The sequence below is a fragment of the Chamaea fasciata genome, unplaced genomic scaffold (genome assembly GCF_029207755.1).
Source record: "Chamaea fasciata isolate MVZ Bird 193981 ecotype frontalis unplaced genomic scaffold, bChaFas1.0.hap1 SCAF_1, whole genome shotgun sequence".
Classification (NCBI taxonomy): Eukaryota; Metazoa; Chordata; class Aves; order Passeriformes; family Sylviidae; genus Chamaea; species Chamaea fasciata.
This window is the reverse complement of record NW_027094086.1, coordinates 49438426-49462942: the sequence shown is the minus strand read 5'-3', so window position 1 is coordinate 49462942 and position 24517 is coordinate 49438426. Positions and strand designations below refer to the sequence as shown.

Genomic DNA, 24517 nt, shown 5'->3' with positions numbered 1-24517 from the left:
AACTCTGGACAGTTGGTGAACTGCTGGGGGGGGAGCATTTAGGAATCACTATACAAATTACTTTTTTCCCCTATTATAAAATTCTAGTGTATTCCTGTATTTATAAAACACTGGATAAAGAGTGGAGGCAAGCAAAATCAACCTGGAATCTCTTTCAGAGCAGGAGAAGGAGAGTGGGATAAAAAAGATACTTACCTGTCATGGTGTGTCATGCATGTCAATGAATTGAAAGGCATCCTCATTTTTGTACTGTGAGAACAATAATTTCTGGTTCTTGGTCACCAGTCTACTCAGTGTTTAAGTGGATTTCACAGGATTCAACTCAAAGGATATTTTACTGCTTTTTCCTTGTATTTTTTTCAATGTCAAAAGCTTGCAAACATAATTCCATGTATTTTTTTCCCTTTTCTTACCTTTTATCCCATAGATTTCATTAGAAACTAAAATTTTCATAATCACCAAGTGCTTTGAATATCAATGTGATTTGAGCTTTTGAGTCACTTAAATACTTTAAAATTAATAAGAATCCAGTGTAATAAAGTATTTTACTTACAAGATTAAATACTCTATCTAAAGATTCTATTTTGCGTAAAGGGAATGAAGCAGGCTTTCCTAAAACAGTCTTTTTGTGGATGTCAAAATTTGCTCTACCATGTTTTAAGTCTACTTTTGGTAGCCCTAGTATTACACAGCTTTTCTATAAATAAAAGCACGCCATGAAACCATGATGAGTTCCCAGATGGGACAGATTGTTACCATGGTTTGGCTGTGTTAAAGCCTTTGGTTAATATTCTTTTTTCACTTGGGTTTTTTTTTTTTTTTTTCTTCAATTCCCTTCAGCTTTTCAGACTGTCATAAAGATAAGCTATGGATTTCAAGGTGGCGACTTGAGTAAATGGGAACCATGGAAAAATAGTATCAGGTTTATCTTTAAATACATGTACTTCCAGCTGGTATGAAAACGGGCATTATGTGAGTTGTGTCGAGAGATCCTCGTTCTGCTAACATGTCACTTTGCATTGCAGGAGTGTCCAAAATGTTGCTTAATATAAAAAAAAAAAAAAGATTTTTTTTTTCTCTGTAACAGCTACAGTTTGATACTTGTTTTTTGATAAAATGTAAATGTTGTTGAGTCTTTCTGATCTGAGTAGGGCAGGGGGCTTGGTTTTTCTAACGCTGGCTTGTATTTGAAGCTTTTCAGATTGTTTGTGAACCCCATTTAGGGACAGAATATGGGGCCTGTCATTGTGTACCCGTGTTCTTGGGGCTGCTGGGCACTTTACTGACTCGAGAGCAGACATCTCTTTGCTATCAAACTGTGGGCTTGTGCAGCAATATTAAAGTGCAGGGGGGTAAATAATTATGCATTAGCCTGTCCTTTGTTACCTTAGTGGAGAGAAGTGGCCTGAAACTAATGTTTGAGAACAAGTTGTGCTATACTGATGTAAGATTAGCGCAAGCTACATCATTCTTTCTGTGAAAGAGGAACTTCTAAGTGCGCCTGGCTGTGGGCACACGCACACCCCTGTTAAGACTGTGTTGTTGAAGATGCAGATCCTCTTAGCGTTGGAACTCCTCAAAGGCTGAGTCAATGACACCCGTCTGGGAGTAAATAAGGAACATTGCAATTCAAAACTTGTTAGTGACTTAGACATTACCCATTTCTATAATGATTTAAAGATCAGCAGTTTAAAGGGTATGCATTTCTGGATTTTTTTTATTATTATTTACTGTACCAAGCATGTTTGTACTTCAAAAGATAGGGCTTTCATTCCCAACAGTATACAAGTGCATGTGCAATCCTGGCTCATGTCTTCTTAACTTTCTGTCATCAGTATATGCCTTCCAAAACCCTTCTTTTTTGTTTTCAACTGGAAATGTTTTAACACTTGTGTCAACTCCATTATGGAACTTCTGAAGCAAACTCTGAATCCATTTATAGTAAATGCAAAAGAGATGAGATTTCATGTTAATATTTCATGCAAGTCTTCTAGAAAATGATGTCATATAAATGAGTTGTTTAAATGACTGTAATGCAAATTCCTAATGAAACATCACAGATAGAGAATTTGAGATGCCTGTAAAGTGTCACTTTTACCTGAAGAAATTTTAGTTTCCAGAGTTAAAATTTGCTAAATAGAAAGGAATTGTTTGGGACTTCTTTACAGTGTTAATTACTTCCAGATGAAAGTTAAAATGTTGGATTATTTTGAGGGTGGGAAAACTCTCTTCAGTCATTTGTTTCATTTTTATCTTGAAGATGTGGAATACTTGATTGTTAAGCAACCCAATCACTAATAAGGTAGTGTGTTTAAAATGTCAAATCTGTGATCATACCAATACAGTGGTTTTTGTTAAGACTGGACTGTCTTGGGTACAGCAACCCACACTTCAGTGCAATGTTTATTGGTGTTCAGAACAATGTTATCACAATAAAAACAGACTTAAAGTGAAATTTCTCTTTACTTTGTGTTTGGTAATTCCTTTATTGTACTGCTGAATGACTAAATGCGAGGCTATTAAAATTGTATTTATGTTTAACATAGAATTCAAGTTGGTCTTCTCAGGACTACAGTACATTTGCTTTTTCACGCTTGATTTACTTTTTTTCAGAGTATTTATACAGCTGATAAAAAATTGCTGTCATCAAGCTTAACTTCTGTGCCAATACCAAAATGGGGTTACAACTATAATGAAAAGCAAACATGCACTTGGTAATATAAAATATCAGGTAACAGAGGCATGACTTGGGAACGTACAAGCTGCCGTGAAGAAAATGTTGTAACTGCAGTTTGAGCTCTTGTAAATCTGCCCTAATTTGGAGTTTTATCCTATTTCCATCAAAGTTAACTTTTCCCTTTCAAGGCACAGAGTTTTGTCTTCCACAGCAGTTGTTAAATGGTTTGAAGCAAATATTGTGAGGCTGTCTTGGAAAAGGGGCCCCAAGCTTTCAGTAGAAATTGATTTTCCTGGTCTCTTGCTGCTCCTGCTACATGCAACCAACTAGCAGCCTACATAGAAAACCTGACTGTTCAATCACATTATGATGGATCTGCATGAAAAGGTCAGTGATGCTGTGCCTTTTGGTCCTTCTGTGGTGTCACTGGTGTTACTCTGGTGTTTTGTCACCTCCTGTGTTCCTGCCAGGTTTCCCCCATGACTCTGCTGACATGCTGCACTCATCCTTCACAGTCTGCTCACTTGCCCATCTTTGACACTTGGGTCCCACTGCATCCTTGGTGCTTAATAAGTGACTCTACCAGTGCAAGCAACAAAAGGGTGCTGTGTCCTATGTGTGCCAAAGGTTTGGGTCTGTTGCTATAACTTTTCTGAGCTGGCATTGTTTCTCCTGTGTTCATCTTACTCTAATGCTGCACTCCTACTAGGGTGATCTTGTTCTTGGTGGATGGATTTTTTCTGTACTGGAGCAACTGGCTTCAGTGTGTAAAGAACAGAATCACTGTTTCCAGGAACAGGCACTCTCTGTACAGGACACACTGCCTTGGAGTTAGCCAACCTTTCCCTGCCTTCCCTTTTTAATTCATCTTCCTACCTTGCTGGTCTCTAATCTTATGTTCCCTACCTGTGATTCCTGTGTACGTGCTGTCGTGATTACAAGCAAGAGCCTGAACTGCTCAGCCTAGAACTGGCTGAAGGGCAGGGCTCAAGAGGGTTGTGGTGAAAGGGGCTGCTGATGGGTGACCACTGGTGCTCTTCAAGGCTCAATTCCAGGGCCAGTTCTGTTCAGTACATTTATCAGTGGTCTGGATGCAGGAGCCAAATGCACCATTTGTAAGTTTGCTGACGATGCCATACTCTTGAGGGACAAGGCCTTGCAGAGAGATCTAGATGGGACAGGAGCTCTGGGCAGCTCTGCCCTGCAATGTTGTCATGGTTTAGGAATGGTATTCCCCAGTTCTGTATTCTCACTGGAATACCCCAGACCACCGAGCTCCCCCTCTTCCCCTGTGGAGGGCTGGAAATGAGAGCTGGAGGCACACAGAGCTAAAGATCAGAGGCTGAGATAAGAACAATTTACTAGAAACAGCAATGAAATAAGGAACAGTAACAGTGACAGGAACAGCAGAGCATACAATTCATATCCAATTGCTCACCACTGCTCTAAAACATAACCCTGTCCCAGCCAGAACCAGGACAAATGCAAAGGGGAGTGATTGGTAAAAATTAACAAACAAAAAATCCAAACAACTAACAACCCCAAAAATCTCCAAACCACAGTGTTTATGGAATCTTTTGTGTGTAAGGCAGCCAAGTGTATGCCCCAAATGGCATTGGACACTTCCTTTTCCCTGGTAGCCACCCTGGATTCCCCATACTCTTGAACTTCAAGCTGCTTTGATACACCATGCAGGGCCATGGGAATGGCTGTCTGCCAACTCTCTAAGTCACTGGGAAATACAGCCCATGCCAGCAGGATGGATGGAGGGGAATGCAGCCCTGGAGTGGTCTGTGCAGCCGCTCAGCACTCCCTGGCATGGACAGCCCTTGGTCCATCTGCTTGTGGAGCAGGCACGGACTTGCTGCAGCAGTGGCAGGCTCAGCCCTGCAGATGCCAGATCTTGATGCTGAGTGGAGGGGCCATCTCAGAATCCCCAAGCCTGTTAGTGTTTAAGAGGCAGTTGGATAATGCCTTTGACAACATGCTTTAGCTTTTGTCCAGCCCTGAATTGGTCAGGCACTTGGAATAGGTGATTGTTGTAGGTCCCTTGCAACTGAAATATTATCATTGCCAGGAATCAGGGCAGTGACTGAGCAACTAAGATGGACAAGAGCTGTGTTGGCAGAACTTCTGTGTACTACAAAGCCTATGTAACAGTGCTTGACACTGAATAATCATTTCAAATATACATGCAAGCTTGACTGAGAAACCAGAAACTGCAGTTCTAAAGGCAGCGGAGAAGAAAGCGAAAATTTTGGCTGCTGTATTCCCTGGAAAGCAAAAGAGCATGAAGGCATTACACAAGAGGTAGGCTTTATTTGGACAAATCTGCAGTTGTTTTCTGTCACATAGTTTATGTTCCTGGATGTTTCTCTCCCCATTTGAGATTATTTTTATATATGCATGAATATATGTATAGACTTGCACACCTAAAGCATGTTCTTTTGGCTGAAAAATGTTAGTAAATGTTCCTTTGTTCACAATTGAGACAGCAAAATAAATGCCAAAACCTGCTTATGCAGTAACATGTTACAAGGTGTTGTTTGAAGTCTCTCATCTACAAAAAATTGGCAGAGCTGCTGTTCTGCATCCCAAGTCTGCAGGGTACATTGCAAAAAGGTTGTGTTGGCTAGAGCACAAATCTGCCTTGTGATGACATGAGACTGCCCCCAGGTATTCCTGGTAGCTGGATGATTTGAACTCTGTGCCGTTATCCAGAAGCAACCAGCAGCCAACCTGTACCTGCTGAGCAAGTCTCAGTGGAGTGCGTATTCCTCCCTTCTCCAAGCTGAGACTGTAAATGCATTTCTAGTTTTAGTGACAGAGACCCATAACCACTACTGGGCTGTAATACAAGGACTTAGCTGATCAGCAAACAATCACTTCCAAATGCATGCTGTATTCTCAGGAAAGAGTCCAGTCCTGACTTGAATCTCCCAGTTGCAGTTGGGGAGCCCTTTACCTTGCATTCCCAGCGCACTTTAAAGCTGCATGGGGTGGTGATGGGCATGTTGTTTCAAGTTGCTTTCTTATGCTTTCCACCTACAGCTTGCTTGACTATTTGTATTTTTTCTTGTCGCGCCAGTTAGCTTCACCAAACCGACTAGAGTCCCAGTAACACTGCACAAAGTTGCTGCAGCTATCCAAGTGTATACAGAAAGGAAATGTGATAGAATAGCACAGAAAATCGTCATTGCTTTGAGTGGTCTCAAAGTGGACAGTAAAAAAATGTCTTTGCTGTCTCCAGAGGTCTTAATAGCAAATTAAAATAATGAGGTACAATTTTTTTACACTTTTTGCAGTGAAAACTGGCATTCCTACTTTGCTGCAGTCTTTCCTGGGGAAATGTCATATGACTGCTTTATATGCAACATTGGGGTTTTAGGATATGCTTGCCACGTTTGGCCAGAGCCAAGTCTCTCTGGCTGTCAGCATGTTGGCTTGGCTTCAGATATTCTGCTGCTAAAGTCCTGCCTCTGGGAACTCACCTGTCTCACAAGTGATGCTGCCCTGGGGGGACTCATCTTTGGGTATCTGGATATTTGCAGTCCCTGAGGAACCACAGGTCTTTGTGTCTGACTGAGGGACTGTCAGACTCACACCTGCCTGTAGAGCTTTACCTGGTAGGCTTTGGGTTTCTTCCTGGTTTTATGTTAAATTAGAGCACTTGGCTCAACAGATACTCTATTGTCAAAGAGTCTTGCAATTCTCATATACTGCATTGCTAAACTACCTACAGAGCAGATCTAAAAGGTAGCACTGCGATCTGTGAAACAAGCACCAGTCCTGTCTTGGAGCTCCCACCTACAGAATTTTTTTTTAAGGCTTTTTCAGTTAACAGATGCTTCCTGTTTGAGCTTGTGGATTGTCCTGGATGTGGCAGTCAAATCATAAACCCACACTAAGACATGCTCCTTTCAGTGCAGGTCTTTCCGTGTGCTGCTGCTGATTCTCACCACAGATGTAAATGCTCTGTCAGCAGGCTCAGGGTATTCTGGAGCAGGGCTCTTGCTCCTTCCTTGGAAGGTGGGCTGCTCTGTGTGGAGCCAACCTTTGTCAGGTCTATGAATGCATTTGTGCATGAGTCTTTTCCAGCTGCTGCATTATTAATATTTAATCCAAGCACTTACTGGACCAGAGACAAACTCAGGTTCTATCCTCCCTTTCCCTGTTGATGGGCTACATCCCTGTAGTCTCCTCAGCTGGGTGAATATTCCAGGAAAGTAACCTCATTAGGAGGAACTGAGCCACCTACCCTGATTACAGCAATTACCAAGGAAGTGCAAATTAAGGATCAAGTCTCCCTCAACAAAGGCGGGAATCTTAAGAGACTCCTTGTAAAAGGTCATACATAGCTTTACCCACCCACACAACTAGAGATGAATGGAAAGCTGTCCCTGGAAGGTCTAAAGGTGTCCTCAAAATGAAGTGCTGGGATTGTACCCTGTTGTGACAGAGTTTAGGGAATGCTCTACAGCAGTGTACAAGTATCAGTTACGCTGCATTATGAGGACTTAAACCATCCCAGCACGGGCAGCACCAGATCCTGAGTCTAAAGGGAAACTTTCTGGTGGAAGATGGCCCTATCTCATTAGCAGAACTGGGCCTGTGAGGATTTACGGGTTGGATTTAGCAATCTCCTGGAGCAGTTAGCTAATAATTAAATGATTGATACAACTTTTGCAACTCTTAGCACTAAACTTGTACTGGTGATTCTTAAAAATTTCTCCTTGGAGGGAGGTGGAACAAAAAGGTTGTGTCTGCCAGCTAGGTCTCCCCAAGCACTCAGCTCATTTTGTTTGTTTCCATGAGTCATTTTTAGAACAGGCAACAAGAATCTTGAGTCACACATAGTCTGAAGCCAGTTTCTTGGAGAACACAGCTTTCTTGAGAAGAGTGAAAAATATCCTGAAAGGAAAAGTGCTTCTCTGGCTTTTGTACGTAACAAGAAATTATGTTTTTAAAACAAACAAATGAAAAAAAGCGTATGATACACTGGGCTTTTGAAAACACAGGAAACAACCCTTCCTGTCTGAGACCCAGAAAAGCATAGGACAGAAAGGACAAAAGAAAGCTAAGCCCCCCCCTTCAACAAGTGTGTGGTTGCTGACTGCATGGTAACGCACAGGTACAGGAACACGTGCAGGGAAATGAGACGGAGGCAGCTCCTTCGATCAGGCTGTGAAGTGCAAGTTCACTGTACATCTTTGGCTACTGACTAACAGCTGCTCTGTCAGAAACAGCCTTCCTCCTATGAACACAGCCAGCCCTAGCTTCTGTTTATCTCTAACACCCTCATTTCTGGAAATCGCCTGTCAAGAGAGCTTCCCAAATCAGGTGCTTTAAAACTCCACTCTCAGTTTCCTTCCTGTGCTCACAACTCCCCCAGTGCAACCCTAGCTGCACCAGGACTGACTCAGAGATCCTCTGTGGACAGAAAGTTTTTTATGCCTGCTTTTCTTAAAGCAGTTCAGCTTCCAGGATGTGCTAGTTTGTTGTGGGAAGGCCCCATCTCATTGCCTGGAAACACAGTTAGTAGGGAGTATCTGTTCCAAAACTAAGTAACAAAAGCACAAGTCTTCATCTGATCTCAGATGGGAAGGGCTTCAGCTAAATATAATGTGCTGCTTTACAGTGCAGCGAGTTCTTCCCTCACCTAAAAAATTTGTTTGTTCTGAGGCTACAAACAGCCGTTCTGCATTTGTAATAAGGAAAATACACTACACAAACCACTATGATAAATAAAACTCTATGTGGCATGAACAGACTACTAAAAAGATCAGCTGATATAAAGAATGTACAAGTGACAAATATATGTACATATGAAAAATGAATATACAGTCCTGCTCTTGGTTAAACATGGCTGGATTTCTCTTCAGCCACAAAAGTCATCAAAATGCTAACTCCTAAGAGCCAAAGCATCATTTTTATTACCTCCACTGAGAAGTGGCTAGTGTGCAAAATAAAATACTCCTGCCTCAAATGTGTTTATCTGTTTAAGCTAAGAAAGCTGCTTTATTCATATAAACAGAGGCTGAGTGTTAAAACAAACCTTCTTCAAAAGCACCAATGCAGGAGACTGTCACAACTCTGGCAGAGGGCTGGTTTGTGCATTTGACAATATTGACTAGTAACACTATCTTCCTTTATCAACCATTTTTTCTCTGATTTGTCTTCTACAATGCACCAAAGACAAAAACTTCCCTTCTAATGCAAGTACTGCTGGACTGCCAGAAACAAACCCTGTAAAATTTTTTAAACTTTTCAAAATCACCCCTTTTTCTAGCTAAGCAAAGTTGATTCTGATTTTTCTGACCTGTTTTCTTAATTTCCAGCAGCAAGCTTTAGTCTCAAGAGCATCATGACTAACCAATCATCTTTTTTACTCCATAAATAGACAATAACTTTTCTAAATCTTTCAGGAGTAGCAATTGCACCTTGCATTCACGTCTGCCCAGTGGAAAGCTGAGGGAAGTTTCTCCTTGTGCTGCTGCTTCCACCTGACTGAGTCACTCACCTTGTCTCCTAGCACTGTGTTTGGCCCTTAAAGGCAGAAAACTGATACAGGTGAACATCATTTTGCTTTGCACCACCATGGTTTGCAATTGCACTGAACAAATTGATTATGCCAACACACATTATTAAATAATACAGGGAATAAAAAAGTCATCAACCATATCCACTACAATTTCACTTTCTTGGCTCTGCTCTACTGAAAACATGAAAATAGCTGACAACAACTGTAAACTTGAGCAAAGATGTAAACTTTCATACACTAGGGACAATTTGAAAAACTAGGGAAAGTATTGCAAAGGCAGTTGCATAGGGAATAGCAAGAGCACAATGGAGAAGGATCTATTGAGAACACACTTGTTTAAATAGTTGTTCTGCTTGTACAGGTAAACAAGGGCTTGGGAAGGAGTTCATTTAGCTATAGAAAAGTGTCTTTTGTAGCTACCTCTGGAAACAAAGGACAAGGAAGATGTTTCCGTATAGACTATAAACTCATCACTGAAATCAAATATATAAACTAAATATATTAAAGCTTTGAATTTTATTACACTTAATTTCTTCTGAATATCTTACCCTTCTCCCCTGTTCAAGGTAAACCTAAACATGAGAAATGGAAGGATAAAGGAGAACTCCACTAAACGTGGAGTACATTTCATCAGAGTCTGTGTAGGCCAGTTTGCCTCCCGTTACGACGACGTTTACTTCATCTCCTGCTTTGAGGTGAAGAACAAGGTGGAACGTCCCAGGACCACCACAGGTCTGTTTCCCCGAGTAGGGTTTGTGATACTCCAGCAGTTCCCTTCTGTAGCCAGCAGTGTGGAGCTGAGCCACGCTGGCGTTGGAGACGGACAGCACCGCTTCCACGTACTCATCCCTCTCCGGGGCCAGCACGGCGGTGATCAGGTACCGCCCTTCATACGGTGACGTGAAAATGCCTGCAGAACAAAGAGCCTGGGCTGACCACAGCTCCTCAAAATGGGCACACCTGACTGCCCCTAAGCACAAACATAGAGCCACGTACATGCATCACCCGCTGCTTCCTACAGGTAACTGCAACAAGGTCAGCCTGGGCAGGTGACCAACTAATTGAAGTCATGAAGGTGAGGGCACATCTAACACCTCAGTGCTTGAGAAGGAAGCAGACCTCAGTTAGGGCCCCGGGGGAGGTGATATGAAAAACTTCCCTCCCCTCCTCTCTCTCTTCTTGAATACAAAGAGCAGTTTGGAAATGGAAGCTAAGAATCCCTCTCCTCTCCTCGCCTTGCCTCCCCTCCCTCTCCTCCAGGTAACCCAGCCATGGTGAAGTGGATTTGTGAGGAACCTCACCTCTGCTGCCTGGGCTCAGCTGGCCTCAGGAGGGCTGAGAAGCACAACCTGCTGTGCTGGCAGGGCAGACCTAGAGGTGAGCTGGGCCTCAGCAGTACTGGGCAGTGATGGAAAACCAGCCGTGAAAGCGTGTGCCTGTCCACAGCCACAGGAAGCTTTTACCCCCATGTGTCTGGTTTAGATGGACTTCACTTGTTCAATGTACCAGCAAGGCCTGAGGTAACATGGAACACTGTAACCCATGCTCCTGCCTGTCTAGCATGTCTGTGGGTGCATTCTTTAGCTGTTACCTGTGTTGGGGTTATAATAGTCCCCGTCATTCACAAGCACTTTGTTGAAGTGAACCACACCGACATCGCTGGAGAAAGGCTTCTGTGTAAGCCCAGCAGAAAATGACACCAGAGAGGGCACAGCAGCAGTGGCAGGTCCTGGAAAGGGTAACAACACGAGTCAGAGTCAAAGTCACATCAGGATGATAACACAGCCTTTTCCCTATACTGCTTTATAATCCACTCTCTCTGTTCCTGCACATACTTCACTTGGACTAATCCTGCCAATTGCAGGATGCCAGAATTGGCAGAATACGTATTGCTGGCCCAGGCCCCAGGTGTCTCACCATAAAATTTACCGAGCATCATAAAGTTCCTGCCTTGGCCACAGGTATTTTGGTTTTTTTTTTTTCCCTTCTAAGGAAACAGTACATGGCTTGAAAATGCCGGCAGTGGAAATCCTACCACCCTTTAATTCAACAATGCTTCTGCCAAAGACCTTCTTCAGGACAGAGGCTGCCTTTCAGCATCTCCACTCTCCATTACTATCATAATGGCCATAGGAATGCTACAGATAATAGTTCATGCCAGCTTTCCTTGTCATGTTGAAAAGCTGTGCACAGCTTAGATCTCCCAGTTTCTCTGCCCAAGCACAATGAAAATGACTATAAGAATATATAACCCTTCCATATTAATGCAAATAGAACCTTTTGTCTCTCCCTAGCACTTCTCTCTTGGGGGGCTTTTCACTTCACAGGTTCTTCTTCTTTTCTCAGCAGATCAAGTAGACATCTAGGTATTTTACAGTGGCTATCCGGCCACTAGATGAACACTGCAGTTAGACTGAATTGGAAGAAATAGAATTTGGACAATTAAGATGAATTTTTACTTCTAACAGACTGATTTAACAGCAAGTGTTCAGTGCTGTCTTGGGTTTTGTAACAAAAAAAAAAGTTTATTCTATTCCATCTGTTGAAACCCAGTTGGGCAGGTTTTGTTTGTTTGGGTTTTTTTTATCTGTTGTAACTCCAGGAGGGTGGGTGCAACTGCCTTTCTGATAACAAGACAGCTGTTAAAACCAAGTGGGGCATTGTTTCTTATCTCTGTTCACCCTCCCATTACCTCTGTGGAGATATCCTCTGTTAATGGGCCATTAAAGCTCACCAATGACATAACACATTACATCAAGCCATTGTGAGATGCTCTACCCAGGGAGGAGGAGCCAAACCATTTCCATCTAGATAAAAAGGAGCTACAAGTGTCACCAGACATCCAGTGTTCCCACGGGACTCCCAAAGGAAGACCGGACGCATCTCTGCACCCTTTTTCTCTACGGGACCATCTCTGCTTCCAACAGGACCACATCTGCCACTCCAGAAGGGCTTACTTTTGTACTGTTTCCAACACCCTGACCAATGAGGCATCAGGTTGTATGTCTGACTCTGTCAGGGTTTTCTAGGATTTCTCATTTGTTTGCTTATTCTTCTGTAGTGCAATGTTTGTATTTTTTTATATCCCTAGAAAAGAACTGCTATACCTATTCCCAAAATCTTTGCCTGTCAGTCTTTTAATTGCAAATTTGTAATAATTTGGAAAGGGGGAGGGGGAGCTTACATTCCAAGGGTGACTCCAATCATCCCTGGCAGATACCTGTCTATCTAAACCAAGACAGATTTTGGTGTCCAACATGTGGCTCGAGGGCACTGAGAGGAAAAAGGAATAGCAGTTCTTAGGTGACCCAAGTTCTTGCGTACAGAAGTCTCACTGGACAGCATATTGTGGTCCAGCTTTCCTTGGTTTGGGTGGCACGTGGTTGTGGCTGTATTTCTGCCATTTGCAGGTCCTTATCTAAACATGGGCCCTAAAACTAAGGCTACTGTGGCTGTCATCCAGTTTATTTTATGGGTTAATAAGGTGATGAACTCATGGATTTTTAATTTCCTCTGGAAGGCAGGCATATGGATTCAGGGCCATTATCCACTAACTGTGTGTTTTTGGGGTTACTTCAACAATGGTACCTATTGTGAGGAAATAACACCAGGGGAATTTTTTTCCCAACCCTTCACCCAGCTCTTTGAGTCTACCCCACCAGTTTTTGAAGGGTTTAAATCCTCTGAATGCTAATGATATCAGGCAGTGGCTGGTGTTGCCAATAGGCCTACTCTATTTAGCATTCAGAGATAAGGGAAGATTGACCTGGATAACCACCCTGATACCTACCCCACAGAATAGGGATGATACCCCAGAGCCTGACCCTGCACCACAGCCTGCCTCAGAAAGGGCCCACCCAGATTAGGCTGAGGTTCTGGTAAAAGAGATGCACGAGATGGGCCAAATGCTGAGGGAGTACATTTCCCCAGCTCATGAAAAACCACTGCCCCGAGAAGGCAGAGTCTGATGGTGCAGCAGTGGAACCCACAGACGTTACAACTGTCCAGGTTCCAGCTGAACCACAGGGGCAGCCACAGCCAGCAGCAGTCGCCCCAGTAGAAACAAGGAAGTCTAAAGTGAAATCAGTGAACCCTGGTAGTAAGGATAAGAAAGAAGGGCCCTCACAACCCACAGGAGAGCTAGAAGTTGAGATCATCACTGAGACCCTGTTGTATGAAAGTCTATGTAATCTGCAAAAAGATATTGTATGATGGGGATGTCAGGCTCATAGAGCCTGGCTACTTTGGGTCTGGGACCTTATGGGTACATGTCACTAGATCTAGAACTAGACAGTGGTGAGGCAAGAAATTTAGGACCTGTGACCCAGGACTCAAGAATAAATCAGGTGCTTGTAAGGGAGCAAGGGCCCCTTTCCCTTTGGGAGCAACTTTTAATGAGTGTGAGAGAGAGATTTGTCCACAGAGACAGAATGCAGGAACATAACAATAGAATGTGCTAGAAAACCCTTGAGGAAGTGATCCAACAGCTGAGGGAAGTGGCAATATTGGAAGTACTTTTTGGGAGGAGCAGACAGCATGATAATGACCCTGACAAGGTGAGATGCACAGGGCACATGTGGAATCTGGCAACTCATGGACCATCTCAATACGCCACATTCATTGCAACAATTAATGCCAAGGATAACCGAGAGACAGTGGATTCTGTCGCCAACAAGCTCAGAAATTATGAAAGTATGATCAGTGGCCCAATGCAGGCTCACGTCTCTGCTGTGGTGAAGAAACTCAAAGAGGAGATGAGGGAGGAGATGAGGAGGAACAGTTCCCATGTAGCACCAGTGCAAGTCACAGGCCCAAGAGTCAGAGCCCAACGTCCCCCAGCAAGACAGAGAGGGTACACCCCACGAGCTGACCTGTGGTTTTATCTGCGTGACCATGGAGAGGACATGGGGGTGTGGCATGGGAAACCTACTTCTGTCCTGGCAGCATGGGTACGCGAGCTCCAGGAGAGAAACACTCACCGAGGGGGTTCCACTAAAATGAAGGTAACCTCAGCCTCCTATAACCAAGCTGCCAGGTACTATGGAGGTGGGAACGCTGTGTCGGATTCCCTTGAAGGAACCTCTACTATGTACATCCAGGAAGGGAATAATAACCAGTGCTAGAGAGGCCCTGCCTCTAGCCAGGAAGAGGCACAGAAAAATTGGGTTTTTTGGACTGTGTGAATTCGATGGCCTGGCACATCAGAGCCACAGAAATACGAAGCTTTGGTCGATACTGGGTCGCAATGTACTTTAATGCCATCGGGACGTGGGGGTGTCCTGGGTTGTAGTATAGGATGTGCACAAAGTATTCTATCACCATCTTCATGAACTGTTGAATCCAATTGTTGGAGCAGTGTTTTCCCAGGGCCCCTCCCTCTGGGCCATCTTCTGTTAATGGCCCATCAAATGCCTTGCTGCATGACTCATAGGCAACTCCCTCAGGGAGCAATCTCTCTTTAATGAGCCATCAAGGACCCCCGTATGACTCATCATCCCACTGTGAGATGCTCCGCCCAGGGGGAGGAACCAAGCATTCTCACCTGGATATAATCTGGGATTTGGGACAATACAAGCAGCCCTTACCCACTGGATTCCCAGAGGACCAGAGCTACCAGACCTTTCTACGGGATCACTGCTTCCGGAAGACTACCTCATCTGGACTGCTTCCATCACCCTACTCAGGTTGTCTTCTGACTCTGTCAGTGGTCTTTTGTACTATTGCATTTATTTTACTTTACTTTTTTCCTTTCTTCCTATTAAATTGTATTTCTGACTTGGAGCCTCTCACTTGTTTTGCTTTCAAACCACTACAGGGGGCAGAACCGATTTCCATTGCCCAGGTGGTGGGGGGATCACAGGAATTGACTCTGTTGGAAGCTGAGGTGAGCCTGACCGGGAAGGAGTGGCAGAAACATCCAATTGTGACCGGCTCAGAGGCCCCCTGTATTCTGGGCATAGACTTCCTCAGGAATAGCTATTACAAAGACCCTAAGGGACCCAGATGGGCTTTTGGGATAGCTGCTATGGAGGCAGAGGGCTTTAAACAGTTGAACACCTTGCCTGGACTATCAGAGAACTCAACTGCAGTAGGACTCCTGAAGGTAGAAGAACAATGAGTATCTGTTGCCACCTCGACGGTGCACCGCCGGCAGCATCAGACAAATTGAGATGCCGTGATCCCCATCTACAAGGTGATCCATGAGCTGGAGAGCCAAGGGGTGGTCAGCAAAACCCACTCACCCTTCAATAGCCCCATCTGGCCTGTGTGCAAGTCTGACGGAGAATGGAGATTGACTCTGGACTATCGTGGCTTGAATGAAGTGACTCCACCGCTGAGCGCTGCTGTGCTGGACATGCTGGAGCTCCAGTATGAGCTGGAGTCCAAATCAGCGAGGTGATATGCCACTATTGACATTGCCAACGCATTTTTCTCCATTCCTTTGGCTGCAGAATGCAGGCCTCAGTTTGCTTTCACCTGGAGGGGCATGCAGTACACCTGGAACTGACTGTCCCAGGGGTGGAAACACAGCCCCACCATCTGCCATGGGCTGATCCAAGCTGCACTGGAGAAGGGTGAGGCTCTGGAACATCTACAGTACATCGATGACATCATTGTGTGGGGGAAGACTGCAGCTGAAGTGTTTGGGAAAGGAAAGATCATCATCCAGATTCTCCTGGAAGCTAGTTTCACCATCAAGAAGAGCAGAGTCAAGGGACTTGATCAAGAGATAGAGTTCCTGGGAGTAAAGTGGCAAGATGGACAGCAGCGGATTCCCACTGAGGTCATCAGTAAGATCACAGCAATGTCTCCACCAACCAGCAAGAAGAAAACAAGCTTTCCTAGGTGCCATAGGCTTTTGGAGGATGCACATTCCTGAGTACAGCCAGATTGTGAGCCCTCTCTACCTGGCTACCTGCAAGAACAACGATTTCCACTGGGGCCCTGAACAGCAACATGCCTTTGTTCAGATCAAGCAGGAGATCTCTCACACAGTAGCCCTTGGCCCAGTCAGGACGGGACCAGATGTGAAGAATGTGCTTTACTCTGCAGCTGGGAACAATGGTCTGTCCTGGAGCCTTTGGCAGAAGGTGCCTGGGGAGACTCGAGGCTGACCACTGGGATTCTGAGCCAGAATCCCAGTTACAGAGGGTCTGAAGCCAACTACATTCCCATAGAGAAGGAAATCTTGGCCACCTATGAAGGAGTTCAAGCCGCCTCAGAGGTGAATTGTATTTCAGTTCATGAGGCCGAGGCTATTGCAAGACCTGATGGTGTCGAATGGAGGAACAAATTTATTTGTGTAGAAGAGCCTGGATAGCTCAGTTGATAGAGCATCAGACTTTTACTCTGAGGGTCCAGGGTTCAAGTCTCTGTGCTTCATGCTACTGCCTGGAACACCATCCTGGGCCTGGAAAAACAAGTCATGTGGAGACATGGCACCCTTGAGAATCCAGTCAGACAATGCAACCCGTTTCAAGAATGGCCTTATAAATACTTGGGCTAGAAAACACGGCATTGAATGGATGTATCACATCCCTTATTATGCACCAGCTGCTGGGAAAGTCGAACAGTGCAATGGATTACTAAAGACTACCTTGAAGGAGCTTGGTGGGGGGACCTTCAAAAATTGGGAAATGAACTTAGCAAAGGCCACCTGGATGGTCAACACCTGAGGATCCATCGATTGAGCTGGTCCTGCCCAGTCTGAACCACTGCACACAGTGGATGGAGATAAAGTCCCTGTGGTACACATGAAAGGTATTTAGGAAAGACTGTTTGGATTAACTCCACCTCAGGCAAAGGTGAACCCATCTGTGGGATTGTTTTTGCTCAAGGACCTGGTTGTACTTGGTGGGTAATGCAAACAGATAGGGAAACCAGTCGTGTACCACAGGGAAACCTAATCTTAAGTGAGAATTGAGTGGAAAGGTTCATTGTGTTAGGTATGATGCAGATGGTAATAGAATAAGGGGTGGATAATATATTTGGTTTTGTAACCAAAAAAAAAAAAAAGTTTATTCTATTACATCTGCTGAAGCCCAGTTGGGGAGGTTTTGTTTGGTTTTTTTTTTTCTTTTTCTGTTGTAACTCCCAGAGGGAGGGTGCAACTGCCTTTCTGATAACAAGACAGCTGTTAAAACCAAGTGGGGCATTGTTTCTTATCTCTGTTCACCCTCCCATTACCTCTGTGGAGATATCCTCTGTTAATGGGCCATTAAAGCTCACCAATGACATGACACATTACATCAAGCCATTGTGAGATGCTCTACCCAGGGAGGAGGAGCCAAACCATTTCCATCTAGATAAAAAGGAGCTACAAGTGTCACCAGACATCCAGTGTTCCCACGGGACTCCCAAAGGAAGACCGGACGCATCTCTGCACCCTTTTTCTCTACGGGACCATCTCTGCTTCCAACAGGACCACATCTGCCACTCCAGAAGGGCTTACTTTTGTACTGTTTCCAACACCCTGATCAATAAGGCACCAGGTTGTATGTCTGACTCTGTCAGGGTTTTCTAGAATTTCTCATTTGTTTGCTTATTCTTCTGTACTACAACATTTGTATTTTTTATATCCCTTGTAAAGAACTGCTATACCTATTCCCAAAATCTTTGCCTGTCAGTCTTTTAATTGCAAATTTATAATAATCTGGAAAGGGGGAGGGGGACTTACATTCCAAGGGGGACTCCAATCATCCCTGGCAGATACCTGTCTATCTAAACCAAGACAAGTGCTCAGCCGCTTAGTCCCATTGCAGTTACCTTCCCTTGAAACATTTACCCTAAGGCAGTACACACTGCTAGAAGTAGTCAAGTCTTGCTGCTTTGTCTGGGCAAGTAGCTAAACAACAAATGCCCTGAAGTTGTCCACAGCTGCTGTTTAACCTGCTCCTTCTGCCTTCCTTAAAATTAATGTTTGGCCTCTCCCGCTCAATCAGAGATGCCCATCAGCAACAAATGCTAAATTCATCAAATCCTGAATTGAAAAGGACCCACAAAGACCATCGAAGTCCAGTTCCTGGCCCTGTACAGAATACCCCAATAATCATACATGGTGCCTGAGAGCATTGTCCAAACACTTCTTGAACTCTGTCAGGCTGATGCTGTGACCACTTCCCTGGGGAATGCATTGCAGTGCCTGACCACCCTCTGGGTAAAACTTTCCCTAAAATCCAATCTAATTCAGATAATATTGCTTAAAATTGAAGTTTAAAAACTCACATAACTTAGTCTAAAGTGTGGATATACAAATGTTCTGCTGTCCACTTTTTTTTTCTGAATAACTCAGCCCTGGGGGGGTGGGGAGGGGAAGGCAAAGGGGAAGATATGCCTGCAACTTCAGAACTGGCAGAAAACTGCATTGATTTCCCTCAGGGGCTGGTAACCAGCTGCCTCATGTATCTTTGGAAATCTTCTTATTCAGCATTTTGTCTCAAGCTCAGAAGATAGACAGAAGCCCTTTTTCATTACACCTAGCTGCTAGTGTGCCTGCAGGTGCTCTGCAAACTAAGATGAGGTTATTTGAAAGGACCAAAATTAATAGCAGGAAGTCTACTTACTTAAAAAGCTTCTGTAAAGCTCCACCACCTTAACACAACATTATTTACAGAGAAAGCTACTCTCAGCTTACCTTGAGACTCAAATTAACTGAAAACACACCTCAGACTGTTGGCTCACTCAAAAGGTTTTTATCCCCTGCAGACACACTGCACAAATGGAACTAACCCTGTGTTGCCTGCCCAGAAACACTGCCAGCTCTGTAGCAGCTACAGTCCTGTTTGCATTGGTGTTGTCTAAATAAGAGAGTCATTCCTGCCCTGGCTCTCCACAGCTTTGTTCAAGATTTTTGTTCACTAATTGCTGGAATAGTTATTAGAAATAACTACTTGTTGCTATGATGATGAAATTGCTTCAGATGTGCAGCCTAGCTTAGCACACCATATGTATCTATTCAAAGGAGAAATCTTAAACCTGTCTAAATATCCTGTCGAGCAGTTCAGGGGTCAATGTAAGGAGACAGAGTAAAGATGCAGCGTGTCTGCTCTCTTTCCCTCTTCCAGCCTTCTAACTGGAATTGTGCCGGTTTGAAGTTTTCACAATTTCTACCAACAGCTCAGAAGGGCTTTTGCAGAATGTTACAGAGGGCTGCACCACCTTCTCTTGCATGTCCCCTCTTTCAAACACTTTTCTTCATGCAAAGATCAAAGTTCCGCTTCTCGAAGTAAGGTCCAGGCTTGGACACTACTTTCATTTACACAGTCAATATTGTTGAAGTACAAACCTCAAAAAAAAAATTTTAAAGCATTTAGAAGTTGTGAACCACAGGCACAGCTCTGATGAAGAAGCTGCTAGGCAAACAAAAAGTTTCACAAAAGATTCAACCTCTGACACAGTTTTACTCCTCCTTTTTGGGGAAGGAAAGAACTCTTTTGGCTTCAGAGGCATTCAAGAAGGTTTCACTTGAGATATTACACATAAGCAGGAGCAGGTAAGTCTGTTCTTGGCAATCTAAGCTACTGTAATGCATTCTGGAGAGTCAAAAAACCACACAAGATGCATGGGTGGCCTTTTTTAGGTTACATCTACTTCCACCCATCTGCTAGTTGTGTTTCTGGTTCTCCACCTCTCTTGACTTCCAAGCACAGTTCATGCCTCCCACAGAGCTCAAGGGCCAGATGGAAAGAAAAGAATAAAAATCATTAAGCAAAACAAAACAGCACACAGCATAGGCATTTGCTATCAAGATGAAAGGAGAAAAAAATAAGTGTGATGGTGCTGCTGACAACTGCTCAGCAACTGGAATGAGGATTCTTCAAGAACCGACACAGAAGAGAGACTGTAAGTATGTAAGTAATTTGTCAGTAGGCACTTATGATTCCCTTGGATATAGCAGGAGTAAGGAGGATTTGTCAGATTTCCTCTCATAAACAGTCAACACTTCTAAATCTAAATGAGGGCAAAGTGTGTAATTTCAGTTAGAGCAAATGGAACAAAAATACAAGCAATTTATCACCTCCCTGCCTATTTTTTTTTAACTCTCCAATTTGACCTTAACATCTCATTTTCAGAAATATTCCTCCTGCCTACAATTGGCCATGCAGCACAGCACTGATGTGATTTCCATGAGCCAGTGCTCAATGAAGCTGCTCTGCTAAGTCACAGTGATTCTGATGCGGATGATAACTCAGTGTGTTATGAAGACACACATACTTTCCTCCTGAATCTGTTAGTAACATCTGTCTGCTCTTACAACTCCATCCTTTCACACTTCAGGAAGAGAATATTGCTCCATCACCTATCTACTGTTCCTTATAGATAGCTAAGGAAAAAAAAAATAATCAAGAAATGCTCTGATACTGAAGATATGCATATCATGCCTCAGCATTCAAGAAAAGCATGAAATTGGGCTACTTCAGTCCCAGGAGACAGAATTGGAGCTCTCAACTTCTTCCTGAGCAGTACTTTTATGTAACAGAAGCTACTCAGAAATAGAAATGAAAGAGAGTACCATTTTAATAGTACAAGTTTCTTATATTAGGAATTATAGTACAAGAAGGTCTGGTCATCTTTCAGATTTGAATTTTAGCCCCAGGAAATGTATTGGTGAAGACTGCCAAACACATCAAAAATGGCTGTCCTGAACTAATTAAACAGTAAGGATTCCTTGATGCCTTATTTACACAGTAAGTTCCTCCTCCAATAAGCCAAAAATCTTCCCTTCCCCAGCTGTTAATTTCCACAGCACTGTTAACTGCTGAATTGTATCCCAGAACACTCTCTCTTCATCAGAAACTGACAATTAGAATCACAGAATCACAGATTCAGCTGGGCTGGAAAAGACCTCTGAGATCATTCAGTGCAACCTGTGACCGACCACCACCATGTCAACAAGACCATGGCACTGAGTGCCACATCCAGTCTTTCCTTAAATACCTCCAGGGACTGTGACTCTACCACCTCCCTGGGCAGTCTGTTCCAGTGTCTAATCACCCTTTCTGGGAAGAAATTCTTCCTCATGTCCAGCCTAATCCTCCCCAGGTGCAGCTTCAGGCTATGTCCTCTGGTCCTGTCACTTGCTGGCTCGGAGAAGAGGCCGCTCCCAGCTGGCTACAGCACCCCTTTAGGTGGTTGCAGAGAGCAATAAGTCACTCCTGAGCCTCCTTTTCTCCAGGCTAAACACCCCCAGCCCCCTCAGCTGCTCCTCATCAGACTTGTGCTCCAGACCCTTCCCCAGCTCTGCTGCCCTTCTCTGGACACACTCCAGCACCTCATTGACTCTCTCATACTGAAGGGCCCAGAACTGGCCACAGTACTCAAGGTTTGGCCTCACCAATGCCAAATTCAGGTAAAGAATCACTTCCTGCTGGCCACACTATAGAGGCCAGGATGCCATTGGCCTTCTTGGCCACCTGACCACACACTGGCTCATGTTCAGCCACTGTCGAGCAGCACCCCAAGGTCCCTTTCCTCTGGGCAGCTTTCCAGCCACTCTGCCCCTAGTCTGTAGCACTGCAGCAGGTTATTGTGGCCAAAGTGCAGGACCTAGTACTTGGTCATGTTAAACCTCATCCAATTGTCCTCAGCCCATCAATCCATCCAGCTAAGATTAGGGACAGTGGAGGTAAATGCTCCAGCTCCACGGAAGTCTTAACAGTTTTTGGTACCATCCTTATCTCTCTGTTTTCTGACTGCCATTGAGGTCTGCAAGGCACACTGGGAATTTTAAGGACAGATCAGCAGGAGTATCTTGCATTTAGGTAGGTATTCAGTGGCATGGGTCAGGAAAATTAACTCCTTGGTCAAGGCCACCTCCCTCTGGAACCCAGGGTGGTAACATGCTCCACCAAGCAGCAGACAGGTGCACTCCTGTCTTACCCTGCCCTTTCAACACTTCTAACATCCACCTACTGTTTCACACAGTTTTAACATAAACTTATTAAAATACTGCTATCTGTAAATTGCAATGGGAAGAAAACCCCCAGGAAATCCATTTATCACAGAAATCTAGACATCTATATTGGTTTTGCTGGCATCAATATAAATGAATGTTTCTTTACTTCTTATCCTCTTCCAGAAACCTCATCTATTGCTGCCTGTTCTTACTACCACAATCCTCAAATGCAAAAAGATTGCTTTAAGGCTATGATGCAATTTTAATTAACAAGTATAAATATCACAATGAGAGCATGAACTCTTTACAATTCTTTTTTTGTCAGTCCCCAGACCATTCTTCATGAAGTGTATTTGTGATTTTGTTATGGCCATCAAACTGAGTCCTGGGGTAATAGGTTTTTGGATTCCATAAAGCCCTGATGTTTTACTTCCATCTATTGCCCATATTTCCTCAAACAAATTTAGATGAAATAACTTTTTTTGAAGACAGTGTGGAAATACTTTGATCAAGGATGCCGTTCCCCAGGGTTTGATAATATCTTGAGGCTGCAGTGCTGGCAGCACCCAATCAACATATTTATCTAGGCCAACCAGCATGTCCCACATAAATTTTATACCTGTTCATCATACAAATTCATAAATAAACTATGGTATCAACAATTATTTAAAAGAGCACCCCAGCAAACTAAGAAAACTACGTTTTGAATCATTTCAATCAGTGCCTGTCATGGCAGCACTTCTGCTTTCACTGAGTCAAGAACTCAAGCCCTGGTGACTATAACAAAGCCAGAAACTCTCCCAAGAGAACAGCCTCATACACTAGGCTAAGATGCCAGCAGTTATTCAAGATCTTAAGTCTTGGCCTTATTCATGTTTTACTAAAGAAATAATAAAATTATCATAAATATCTATTTATTTTCTCACTTAGAAGGCAAACAGAAAGGCACATACCGACACTAGCTAGAAAAAAACAAACTATTTAAAAAACACACAGAGAAGTAGCAAGAACTCAAAATTACTTTTCAAAACCTAACTTCTCTCCCCACCTCCATATTTTCAAAAGATACAGATTATGTTTTAATGCTTAGGTCTAGCAAAAATTGGTCAGATTTTCCTTAATGCTAAACTTAAATACTAAAAATCAACACATTTTTTTCTCTCAGCCATGACCTTCCAGGGACTGAAATAAATGTTAAGAACCCATGTGAAAAATTTCTAGGAAACAACTGCCTTACCTTGTGAATCCATGGTAGAATGAGATGGCTTTGGATATCCTACAAAGGAAAAGTAGTATGTATGACTCAGTACACAGCAGAGTACATCATGACCAAATATCACTGCAGTCCTCTAAAAAGCAACCCTGGTTACAGAACAGCAACCTACCAAAACAGCTATTAAATAGTGTCTCCTATGAAATGCTCCTTTATTATTAAACTGGGGTGGCCATGGCAAAGAGAACCAAGTTATTACTCCAATGTACTAAATCAACTGCAAGCATTATGGAAAGAAAAAAAAAAAATTAAGTTTCCCTAGTGGTAAAGACTGCTGTAGTTACCAGGGATTTTACATCATCTCTGTTGACCTCATGCTTTGTGTATCCTTGGAAAGGCAGCAAAACTGGCACTGAATGTGTTTCCTCTACTTCTGCAGCCAGCTGGAGGCTGCAGAGGCCCATTCAAAAATCATCCATGCTGTAAATCCATTCCCAGCAGCAGCAACCTCAGTGGGTGTCCACAAAAGGCCAAAAGGGGGCTGGAGAGGCACAGCAGATCTCAGCGTCACCTCTCCAGCAAGACCTGACACGTCCATTGCACTCAGTCAGGAGCGAAGCACTCCCAGTTAGGTTCTCTCACCTGGTGCTCCAGCGTACCCTTCAGCAATGGGCATGGTACTGTGGCCAGCCTGCCCATCCGCACTTCTGAGACGCCCTCTCCCAGACATCAGAACGGTGCCAGGAGGCCCTGCCTCCCCAGTCTCCAAGATGATGCCAGTTGTTCCAGGCAGAAGCGGCACGACTGCTGACCCTGGCAGAGCTGGGCGTGGAGGAGGCCTCAGCTGTGGTGGCAGGAGGGGGATCCTCTGTCGTGGGGGTTGTATCCGGGGCCTTGATGGCAGCAGGGATATGCCAGGCTGGGGCTGCACCGGCAGCCTCGGCGGCAATGGCTGCTGTGGTACTTCTGGTCGTTCTTTGGCATGGTAAAAGAGGAGGAAAAATACAAAATTATTTGCCTAAAATAGAACATAAATTTGCATAGTTTTGCGTAATAAACACTTCAAAATAAAACAGGACTCAGCTGGAGGCCAACTGCTCCCTCAGACCCAAGACTGCACTGGCTTAATGCCGTTCCACTCCTGAAGTACTACAGACTCCACTCTTTACAGCCTGTGTGACACAGGGAAAG

The 24517-nt window shown here is 44.0% G+C and overlaps 1 protein-coding gene across 1 annotated transcript in view; it reads right to left on the bottom strand.

Moving 5' to 3' along the window:
* Positions 1 to 4020: 4020 nt before the first annotated feature.
* Positions 4021 to 24517, bottom strand: part of EMILIN2 (elastin microfibril interfacer 2) — a 43557-nt gene continuing 23060 nt past the window's right edge. Inside the window, exons 5-8 of the mRNA XM_066182875.1 lie at positions 23969 to 24301; positions 23351 to 23389; positions 10810 to 10947; positions 4021 to 10128 (exon numbers count right to left, since the gene is read on the bottom strand). Of these exons, the coding sequence (XP_066038972.1) occupies positions 9791 to 10128; positions 10810 to 10947; positions 23351 to 23389; positions 23969 to 24301 (848 nt within the window). The 3' untranslated portion in view covers positions 4021 to 9790. The remainder of the gene's footprint in view (positions 10129 to 10809; positions 10948 to 23350; positions 23390 to 23968; positions 24302 to 24517) is intronic.